Source organism: Schistocerca serialis, chromosome 2, assembly GCF_023864345.2.
Source record: "Schistocerca serialis cubense isolate TAMUIC-IGC-003099 chromosome 2, iqSchSeri2.2, whole genome shotgun sequence".
NCBI classification, from domain to species: domain Eukaryota; kingdom Metazoa; phylum Arthropoda; class Insecta; order Orthoptera; family Acrididae; genus Schistocerca; species Schistocerca serialis.
In genome coordinates, this window is record NC_064639.1 from 885,222,379 (window position 1) to 885,234,663 (window position 12,285).

Consider the following 12,285-nt stretch of genomic DNA (forward strand, 5'->3'; position numbering starts at 1 on the left):
TGTGTACTGAGGTGTTCAGCGTAGGTCTCTTCTGGTCTGTATGGTGAAAGCTACGTCTCTTGAGACAGAGACCTGTATACATCCATTTCTGTACACATCTAAGAAAAGTAATTTCCCATTCCCCTCCACGTCCACTGCAAATCTTAAGTTGAATGAACACTGCTAAAATGATCAACGAATTGCTGCATCGTCTCACTGCATCGTAAATATATATGAAGAAGCATGATGGTCGGAAGGTGGCACTGGAACCCATGGCTGCTCCATCAGTCATTTCACAATAATTTCCACCACACCAAAAGAAAGTGGTCACCAGAATGTATCTATCCATGATATTAGATCAACACTTTCAAGGAAACGAAAACATAATGCCGTTCAAACAAGCTAAGAGGACCAACACATTGTGTGGCTTCCATTCTGTGGTGCAAGATAGGTTAACTTCCCCCCCCCCCCCCCCCCCCCCCCTCTCCCCACCCCAAACCAAGGCATGGGCCTTACCATTGGTGGGGAGGCTTGCGTGCCTCAGGGATACAGATAGCCGTATGGAGGGGTATCTATTGAGACGCCAGATAAACGTGTGGTTCCTGAAGTGTAATTGCAGAGGCAACAGTCTGGATGCTTGACTGATCTGGCCTTGTAACATTAATTAAAACTGCCTTGCTATGCTGGTACTGTGAACGGCTGAAAGCAAGGGGAAACTACAGCCATAATTTTCCGTGAGGGCATGCAGCTTTACTGTATGGTTAAATGATGATGGCATCCTCTTGGGTAAAATATTCCAGAGGTAAAATAGTCTCCCATTTGGATCTCCGAGCAGAGACTACTCAGGAGGACATTGTTATCAGGAGAAAGAAAACTGGTGTTATATGGATCGAAGCGTGGAATGTCAGATCCCTTAAGTGTGTAGGTAGGTTAGAAAATTTAAAAAGGGAAAGGTTAAAGTTAGATATGGTGGGAAAAAGTGCAGTTTGGTGGCAGGAGGAACAAGACTTCTGGTCAGGTGAATTCATCATTATAAACACAAAAAAAATCAAATAGGGGTTGTGCAGGAGTGGGTTTAGTAATGAATAAAAAAATAAGGAGTGTGGGTAAGCTATGACGAACAGCATAGTGAATGCATTATTATAGCGAAGATAGACACGAAGCCCACGCCTACCTCATTAGTACAAGTTTATATGCCAACTAGCTCCGCAGATGATGAAGAGATGTATGATGAGAGGAAAGAGATTATTCAAATAGTGAAGGAAGACGAAAATTTAATGGTCATGGGGGACTGGAATTTGATAGTAAGAAAAGGAAGAGAAGGAAAAGTAGTAGGTGAATATGAAATGGGAGTAAGGAATGAAAGAGGAAGCCGCCTGTTAGGGTTTTGCTCAGAGCATCACTTAATCATAGCTAACATTTAGTTTAAGAATCATAAAAGAAGGTTGTTTGAGTGGAAGAGGCCTGGAGGCACTGGAAGGTTTCAAATAGATTATATAATGGTAGGGCAGAGATTTAGGAACCAGGTTTTAAATTGTAAGGCATCTCCAGCGGCAGATGTGGAATGACCACAATCTATTGGTCATGAACCGTAGATTCATACCGAAGGAACTGCAAAAAAACTGGGTATTTAAGAAGATGGAACCTGGATAAACTGAAAGAACCAGGGGTTGTGGAGAGTTTCAATATTAGGAAACAATTGACAAGAATGGGGGAAAGAAATACAGTAGAAAAACAATGGGTAGCTTTGAGAGAGAAAATAGTGAAGGCAGCAGAGGATCAAGTAGGTAAAAAGACGAGGGCTAGTAGAAATCCTTGGGTAGCAGAAGAGATATTGAATTTAATTGATGAAAGGAGTAAACATAAAAATGCAGTAAATGAGGCAGGCAAAAAGGAAATAATCGACAGAAGTGCAAAATGGCTAAGCAGGGATGACCAGAGGACAAACATAGTGATGTAGAGGCATATATCACTAGGGGTAAGATAGATGCTGCCTACAGGAAAATTAAAGAGACCTTTGGACAAAAGAGAACCTCTTGTATGAATACGAAGAGCTCAGATGGAAAACCAGTTCTAAGCAAAAAAGGAAAGGCAGAAAGATGGGAGTATATAGAGGGTCTATACGAGGGAGATGTACTTGAGGGCAATATTATGGAAACTGAAGAGGATGTAGAAGTGAGAGATACGATACTGCGTAAAGTGTTTGATAGAGCACTGAAAGACCTAAGTCAAAACAGGCCCTGGGAGTAGACAACATTCCATTAGAACTACTGATAGCCTTGGGATAGCCAGCCATGACAAAAGTGTACCATCTTCTGAGCAACATGTATGAGACAGGTGAAATACCCTCACACTTCAAAAAGAATATAATAATTCCAATCCCAAAGAAAGCAGGTGTTGACAGGTGCGAAAATTACCGAAATATCAGTTTAATAAATCACGGCTGCGAAATATTAACACAAATTCTTTACAGACAAATGGAAAACCTGGTAGAAGCTGACCTCAGGGAAGATCAGTTTTGATTCTTTAGAAATGCTCGAACACATGTGGCAGTACTGACCCTACGACTTATCTTAGAAGATAGATTAAGGAAAGGCAAACCTACATTTCTAGCATTTGTAGACTTAGAGATAGCTTTTGACAATGTTGACTGGAATACTCTCTTTCAAATTCTGAAGGTGGCAGGGATCAAATACAGAGGGCAAAAGGCTATTTACAATTTGTACAGATACCAGACGGCATTTATAAGAGTCGAGGGGCATAAAAGGGAAGCAGTAGTTGGGAAGAGAGTGAGACAGGGTTGTAGTCTATCTCCAATGTTACTCAATCTATATATTAAGCAAGAAGTTTGTTGTTGTGGTCTTCAGTCCTGAGACTGGTTTGATGCAGCTCTCCATGCTACTCTATCCTGTGCAAGCTTCATCATCTCCCAGTACCTACTGCAACCTACATCCTTCTGAATCTGCTTAGTGTATTCATCTCTTGGTCTCCCTCTACGATTTTTACCCTCCACGCTGCCCTCCAATACTAAATTGGTGATCCCTTGATGCCTCAGAACATGTCCTACCAACCAATCCCTTCTTCTGGTCAAGTTGTGCCACAAATTTCTCTTCTCCCCAATCCTATTCAATACTTCCTCATTAGTTATGTGATCTACCCATCTAATCTTCAGCATTCTTCTGTAGCACCACATTTCGAAAGCTTCTATCCTCTTATTGTCTAATCTATTTATCATCCATGTTTCACTTCCATACATGGCTACACTCCATACAAATACTTTCAGAAAAGACTTCCTGACACTTAAATCTATACTCGATGTTAACAAATTTCTCTTCTTCAGAAGCAAGAAGTAAAGGAAACAAAAGAAAAATTTGGAGTAGGAATTAAAACCCATGGAGAAGAAATAAAAACTTTGAGGTTTGCCAATGACATTGTAATTCTGTCAGAGACAGCAAAGGGCCTGGAAGAGCAGTTGAATCGAATGGACAGTGCCTTGAAAGGAGGATATAAGATGAACAACAACAAAAGCAAAACGAGTATAATGGAATGTAGTTGGAATTAAGTCAGGTGATGCTGAGGGAATTAGATTAGGAAATGAGACACTTAAAGTAGTAGACGAGTTTTGCTATTTGGGGAGCAAAAATAACTGATGACGGCCGAAGTAGAGAGGATATAATATGAAGAAGAGAAATTTGTTAACATTGAGTATAGATTCAAGTGCCAGGAAGGCTTTTCTGAAAGTATTTGTATGGAGTGTAGCCATGTATGGAATTGGAACATGAACAATGAACAGTTTAGACAAGAAGAGAATAGAAGCTTTTGAAATAAAGTACAGAAGAATGCTCAAAATTAGATGGGTAGATCACATAACTAATGAGGAGGTACTGAACAGAACTGGGGAGAAGAGAAATTTGTGGCACAACTTGACTAGAAGAAGGGATTGGTTGGTAGGTCATGTTCTGAGGCATCAAGGGATCACCAATTTAGTATTGGAGGGAAGTGTGGAGGGTAAAAATCACAGAGGGAGAGAGATGAATACACTCAGCAGATTCAGAAGGATGTTGTTGCAACAGGTACTATGAGATGAAGAAGCTTCCACAGGATAGTGAGCTGTATCAAACTAGTCTCTGGACCGAAGACCACAACAATAGGTAGAGTTCTAAACAGGCAAGGAATCAGAACTGTCTTCGAGGCACATACAAGAATTGTAGAAATGTTGCGAACAGCTACAGATAATTTCGGCCTGAAAGTGCTGGGAATTTTTGACATTCCTTATGAGTGTGGCAAAGTTATGTGGGCCAGCCTATAAGGGATGTTGAAGATCGCTGCGTTGAACATAAGCATCACCTTAAATATTAGCATTTGGATGAATCAGCTGCTGCAGAACACAAGGTTTTGTTTGAACAAAGGAGAATACTTCCTCATGTGTCAACCTATTGGGGCTCTGTGACCATGGAAACAGTTGAAATTAGACTGTGAATATAACTTCAGTGGACACACCAGCTAAGCACTTGATAAAGAAAAAGACACAGAGAAAGATTTCTTGCAGTTTACTGCCTAATGTGAGGGATGGTGCTGGATAGAGATTGCAAACAAAAATCTTTTGACACAGATGGCACAACCTCAGTAAATGCTATTTCCTTGTTGTCATCATCATGCAGTCCATCCACTCGGATGCTGTCCTTTGGATATAAAAGTGGGGGCGTCACCAATTTACAACAGTCAGTCTTAATTCCAGCGGACAATGATGGATGCAATCACTGAAAGCTTGGAATTTTATTGATGCGGCACATAAACAGAAAACTTTTAATGCAAGACACTGAAATGTTTGATCTTATGGTGATGGCTACATACCTTAATGTATTAACCACAGCAATAGAGTACTACAGTACTGTGAAAGATGGTAGAAGATTAACAGATCGAACTGTGGACAAGCACAGTGAGCAAATAGAATGCAAGATAGCAAACAAATGCAACACAAAGGAGAGATCAGAGAATATACATGTAAAATAATAATATGAGGAAGACAGAGCATGTATGGTCAGAATCTCAATAAGAAATGACCATGTTACTGAAGGTACCATGCAAGAAAGAAAGGTGAATATATATATATATATAATGGAAGGAAACATTCCACGTGGGAAAAATTATATATAATTATATATAATTTTTCCCACGTGGAATGTTTCCTTCCATTATATTGATATCATTAATTTGAATCCAACAATTACGTTTGTTATTGTCACTGTTCCATTTCGAAATCTTTTCTGTCGTCTTATTTTCCTCTTTCTGTTTTTGCCAGTAGTTTCACTTTGTATTCACCTTCTCCTTTTTACCGTAATCTGCTATACTATTTTATCCCGCCTATATATATACTCAACAATACGTAACCCACTTCCAAACCATAACCAAAAAATTTTTTTGCCGCTTTCAGCACTACCGCCGCTATAATATCCACCGTTTCTAGTTCACAAACAGCTCCTTTCACCTTTTAAACAACCATTTCGGCCAGTTCTAATAACTTTCGCTTTATTTCCATTTCCGTTTTTCCCACATCACCGATCATTTTTAGCCGCTTCCCACAGGTTTTAACGCCATTATTTCTTCGTCAGACAATTGTTAGCCTCATTTTCATAATCTGCCACCACAATACCACTCCTTTTAATATACTACATTATATATATATATATATATATATATATATATATATATATATATATATATATATATATATATATATATAAAAAAACAAAGATGATGCGACTTACCAAACGAAAGCGCTGGCAGGTCGATAGACACACAAACATATACACAAAATTCAATCTTTCGCAACCAACGATTGCTTCATCAGGAAAGAGAGGGAAAGACGACAGGATGTAGGTTTTAAGGGAGAGGGTAAGGAGTCATTCCAATCCCGGGAGCGGAAAGACTTACCTTAGGGGGGAAAAAGGACAGGTATACACTCGTACACACACCCATATCCAACCGCACATAGACACAAGCAGAAAATGTCTGCTTCTGTCTGTGTATGTGCGGTTGGATATGGGTGTGTGTGCGAGTGTATACCTGTCCTTTTTTCCCCTAAGGTAAGTCTTTCCGCTCCCGGGATTGGAATGACTCCTCACCCTCTCCCTTAAAACCCACATCCTTCCCTCTTTCCTGATGAAGCAACCGTTGGTTGCGAAAGCTTGAATTTTGTGTGTATGTTTGTGTTTGTTTGTGTGTCTATCGACCTGCCAGCGCTTTCGTTTGGTAAGTCACATCATCTTTGTTTATATATTGTGACTAAATACTGAAAAAGGGAAAGGAATTAGGGTTGACCATCCCAGCAATGACTTTGTCATTACATGTGGAACACAAACTCTGAGTGGGGAAGCAAATGTGATGTGCCCTGTCCAAAGGAATCATCCTAGCATTTTATTTAAGCAAATTATGGAACACAAAAAACTTAAATCTCGAAGGCCAGATGAGAATTTGGACCATGGTTCTCCAGAATTCAAGTCCACTGACTTAACCCCTGCACCATCTAATTCTGTTAAATAGCCGAATTACTTCCCTTGCAACTACCATTATATTGGTCATCATTACTGGCTACAATTCAGGAATGAATTGCATACTATGATTTTAATTTTTCTGACAGGTTGAATGCAACAAAATTACAGTATTGTTTCTTTTCAAACTATGTAGTGCAATATTAACTGAAAATGACTCTTGAGAACTTGTGGAACACTTTTTGCCTGTCTTCCATGCATGATCTTCATTCTTGCTGCCAATACTAATCCACCCAAGATGAAGTTCAACACACTAAACGGTATTGCAAATATTTTCCATTCATTCTGCACAGTCTGACAAATTATAAAGCATCTTGTATCAATCAGAGAATCCTCTTGAAAAAACTATAAAATATGAGAGAATAGCTGGCCAATAGGGGTTACTTATCTTCAGGAGAAATGTCAGTACTGCCAACAGACACATGTCAAAGGACATACATTATTCTAGCTTTTTGAACACCCAGTTCCTCCCATCAGGGAGGATATACGGTGGGTCCCTCCCATTTTGGGACCCGAGTGATGTACTCTTCCATTCTACCTCTCCCCTCCCTAATGGAGAAACTTATTTCCAGAAGCTAGGAAATGTATGTATTTTTATAAAATATTATATGTAAAAATAAAGACGCTGTAACTTACCAAACGAGAAAGTGTTGGTATGTTGATAGAGACAATAAAAAACACACAAACACACACAAAATTTCAAGCTCTCGCAACCCAAGGTTGCTTCATCAGGAAAGAGGGAAGGATGTGGGTTTTAAGGGAGAGGGTAAGGAGTCATTCCAATTCTCGGAGTGGAAAGACTTACCTTATGGGGAAAAAAGAACTTGTATACACTCGCGCACGCATGCACACATATCCATCTGCACAAATACAGATACAGGCAGACATGTGTAAATGCAAAGAGGTTGGGTAGATATGTCAGTCGAGGCGGAAGTACAGAGACAAAGATGTTGTTGAATGACAGGTGAGGTACGAGCGGCCGCAACTTGAAATTAGCGGAGGTTGAGGCCTGGTGGGTAACAGGAAGAGAGAATATATTGAAGGGCAAGTTCCCATCTCTGGAGTTCTGATAGGTTGGTGTCAGTGGGAAGTATCCAGATAACCCAGACGGTATAACACTGCCAAGATGTGCTGGTTACGAAGGTTAGGTGGACGGCGGAAAGACACTCTTGGTGGAGTGGGGAGGATTTCATGAAGGATGAATCTCATTTCAGGGCAGGATTTGAGGAAGTCGTATCCTTGCTGGAGAGTCTCGTAACCTCTTGGTTCATCCCTATGAAATCCCTAAACCATCTTCCCTACCCTCTGGCTCCTACCCTTGTAACTGCCCTTGGTGTAAGACCTATCCCATGCACCCTCCCACCACCACCTACTCCAGTTCTGTAACCCGGAAGGTGTACACGATCAAAGGCAGAGCCACATGTAAAAGCACCCACGGTGATTCACCAATTGACATGCCTACACTGTGAAGTCTTCTATGTAGGAATGACCAGCAACAAACTGTCCATTCGCATGAACGGACACAGGCAGACAGTGTTTGTTGGTAACGAGGTAGCTAAACATGCCTTGGTGCACGGCCAGCACATCTTAGCACAGTGTTACACCGTCCGGGTTATCTGGATACTTCCCCCTGACACCAACGTATCAGAACTCTCCAGAGATGGGAACTTGCCCTTCCCGTTACCCACCAGGCCTCAACCTCCGCTAATTTCAAGTTGCCACCACTAGTACCTCACCAGTCATGCAACATCTTTGCCTCTGTATTTCCGCCTCAACTGATATCTCTGCCCAACTTCTTTGCATTTACACATGTCTGCCTGTATCTGTATATGTGCAGATGGATGTGTGTGCGTGCGCGTGCGTGCATGCGTGCGCGAGTGTATACATGTCCTTTTTCCCCCTAAGGTAAGTCTTTCCGCTCCCAGGATTGGAATGACTCCTCACCCTCTCCCTTAAAACCCACATCCTTTCGTCTTTCCCCCTCCTTCCCTCTTTCCTGATGAAGCAACCTTGGGTTGCGGAAGCTTGAAATTTGTGTGTGTGTTTGTGTGTTTTTTATTGTCTCTATCAACATGCCAACGCTTTCTCGTTTGGTAAGTTACAGCATCTTGATTTTTATACATATTTTTCCCACGAGGAATTTTTCCATCTAATATATTTATAAAATATTATTATTTTATGTGAATTTTCAGATTTCTAGGATGCAAGAAATAATCCATTTAGTTGCAGACAACTAGCCACAGCTGCATGCCCCAAACCAAACAGGTTATTTTATTACTTTTCTCAGCATTTAATAAAGTGGTTATTTCAAATAATACCTGTAGTACACAATATATCCAACAGATAATCAGATCCAAGGAAGCAACACATGAAAGAAAGTATTTTTATACAACTTTATTGAAGTTTTTCACAACTGTCAGTTATGTGAAGTTCCAAACAGTGGCACAATTTCAGAGGATGTTCACATTCACAAAAAATATATACACACACAGCTACACTGACACTATTGGACAATTACCATCACTTTCTACACTGCTCCACATTTAGATCACTGTGTGTGGGGATTTACTGACTCTGAAGATTTTTTTTCTGTGGAACAAACAGCATACCATTAGCATAAGATAATTCATTATCAAAACCTGTCTAAACAGTCATGATTGCAAGTATAATACGAAATCAATTCCAATGACAAAATATCACATTACATGTATGCAAGAATATGTAAAAGAAAACCTTTCCTGGACACAAGTATGGTGCAGAATCTCGAAACAGTACACACTAAAATAAATATATGTGGTTTTCAAAGCTAATATTACTTACTTTAAAGAGATTACAAGCATCAAGAATAGAGCAAGGAGTGCAGAAACAAGGAATGGAAAAATTGCTTATTCTAATGAGTAGGAAAAAAAAAACATTGCGCAATGAGGTACAAAGTTCTCATGTCTCAGATGATAAAACAAGGCTTAACAATAATATTTAGTGTTGCAATACAGAAAAGTTAAATATAAAATCAGGGGAAAAATATAAGACTAAGGGATGACAATGAAAAGAAATCAAAACAATGAGATGTGAATGGGATCACCTTAAGCCGACGGGGGGTTGCAGTCTGTAACAGACTGCAAGGATACAACTTTGTAGAATTTTGTACGGTTATTCACACCAAGCAGCATTTAGATTTGACAGCAATTACACTGTCCAGTCACATAACTGTGAGAACCTGTCAAAGCATGAGATATGCAGGAAGAGTGTCATTGAGGTTCTAAAAGTACCAACAGGGATGTGGAGCTATGCCAACTCCAGAGCTGTGGCCAGCTGCGCTGCTTTACTTATTTGAGGATAGATGGCACTAACAGCCCAATCGAGGTGGTTGCATTTATTCTTGATTGGGTTTTAATCCTGTGAGTTTGATGGACAGGAGAGTATGGTGAACTCATCCTGGAACTCTTCAACTGACACGTGTACACTGTTAGCTGTGTAACATATTGTTCTGCTGGTGGAGGAGTCTCAAGAAAAAACCAAACTGCATACAGAGGTGGACATGATCCCCGAGGATAGGCACCTACTTGTGTTGATCCACTGTGCCTACCTTAATGACAGGATCATCCAAGGGTTATGCCACAAAAGCACTTCCTGGACCACAAGGCTCCCTTCTCTGGCAAGGACCCTTACGAAGATTGTTGCTGGCCATCTGTTTGATAGAGCATAAAATGTGATTCATCTGAAAAGGCCACCTGTCACTACATGATGGACATCCAGTTGTGGTACTCGTGTGCAAATTAAAGCCTTCATTGCTGATGAACAGCAGCCAGCATGAGCATATGAAACAGGTGCCTGCTACAGAGGCTCATACACAGCGAAGTTTACTGAATGGTCATTGAGGAGACACTGTTGGTATCCCCTCGATCCACCTGGTTGGTCAGTTGCACAAAAGTGCATGTCTGTTCACCCGTACATGTCTCCATAGATGTATTCACCAGTTATTTATGCCCTGTGGTGCACTACAGTTGCTTCGGCACTCGTTTTGGATAGTGCCATTTTGTAATGCATGGTATACTTAAACCATAGAGGCACACAAACAGAATACACACTTAGGCACACAGTGGACTCGCATTCAGGACGACAATGGTTCAATCCCGTGTCCAGCCATCCTGATTTAGGTTTTCCGTTATTTCCCTAAATCGCTCCAGGCAAATGCTGGGAAGGTTCCTTTGAAAGGGCATGGCTGACTTCCTTCCCTGTCCTTCCCTAATCTGATGACCTCATGACCTAGCTGTTTGGTTTCTTCCCGAAACAACCCAACCCCCCTCCCACTTAGCCATTTCAGAAATGGTGTGTGCGCTGATATGGAACTTCCTGGCAGATTAAAACTGTGTGCCCGACTGAGGCTCGAACTCGGGACCTTTGCCTTTCGCGGGCAAGTGCTCTACCATCTGAGCTACCAAAGCACGACTCACGCCCGGCCCTCACGGCTTCACTTCTGCCAGTATCTCGTCTCCTACCTTCCAAACTTTACAGAAGCTCTCCTGCCAACCTTGCAGAACTAGCACTCCTGAAAGAAAGGAGTGCTAGTTCTGCAAGGTTGACAGGAGAGCTTCTGTAAAGTTTGGAAGGTAGGAGACGAGATACTGGCAGAAGTGAAGCCGTGAGGGCCGGGCGTGAGTCGTGCTTTGGTAGCTCAGATGGTGAAGCACTTGCCCGCGAAAGGCAAAGGTCCCGAGTTCGAGTCTCGGTCGGGCACACAGTTTTAATCTGCCAGGAAGTTTCAAAGACTGCACTGTTTTCCGCATCGCCCAACATGCTTTATATACCCTCCACTGCTATTGCTGCCACCTGCCATCTATGAGTGGTTATTGCATGTTGAACACAGGTGATGGTCACATTAATGCAACTGAGCTGTGTATAAAGAGAAGGTACATGTGACTGAACCATGAGTAAAGGGAAGTAATATGCATATGGTTTTTTACTCTAAAACAACCAAGATACACTCGTGGATTGAACAATAAAGTTGTTGGCATTCATGCTTTTGTTTGTTAAATGTAGCTTGGACAAACATGGAGGGAAACAGTATTCTTGAAAGGGAACATCCTCTGCACTGTAGAATCCTCTGTTTCTTACAGAATTCATTCCAGGACAAATGATATACCACATGAACACCTCATCTACATAATCATAGAGCCGCTGTCATGTTTAATAGTAGAAAGGGACCAGTCTGAAATTGAATTTGATGTGACTGAAATTTGGTCTGAATATAGTCTATTAATCATAGCTCAGTGATCATCCTAAAGCCAACAAAGTTAGATTTTGCAGTACAGAATTTCAGCAAAAATTTGGTTGCCTGTAACAGGTTTATCTCATGAAAACAGTGAGTGCATGTAATTGGTTGTAATTTCAATAAAATTCTGAGACAAATAAATAGAACTAGAATACATATTGATCTCTATTTAGCACTGGAAAATCCTGGGTGGAACAACACCACCATGAAAAGGAGAGTTTGCTACCCCCCATATAAAGAAGGTGTTGGATTGCAGACAGGCGCAATGAAGAAAGATTGCTAAACATTTAAGTTTTTGGACAAAATTTCACAACAGAAAACACACACACAATATTTGTCATACAGCTGAAATGTTTAGCAGTCTTTTTGTTGTGACTCTTTGCAACACAATGCCTTCTCTAAGTGATGAGTAGCAATTTATGCTTTTGAAAGTGTTGTTACTGATCTCTACTGCATCTCCTGTCAAAATAGTGCTACAAATAA

General features: G+C 40.8%; 1 protein-coding gene across 1 annotated transcript in view; it reads right to left on the minus strand.

The window, feature by feature from the left end:
- Positions 1 to 8,909: 8,909 nt before the first annotated feature.
- LOC126458214 (MICOS complex subunit MIC27) overlaps positions 8,910 to 12,285 on the minus strand; it is a 65,398-nt gene continuing 62,022 nt past the window's right edge. Inside the window, exon 6 of the mRNA XM_050095111.1 lies at positions 8,910 to 9,119. Coding sequence (XP_049951068.1) covers positions 9,096 to 9,119 — 24 coding nt within the window. The 3' untranslated portion in view covers positions 8,910 to 9,095. The remainder of the gene's footprint in view (positions 9,120 to 12,285) is intronic.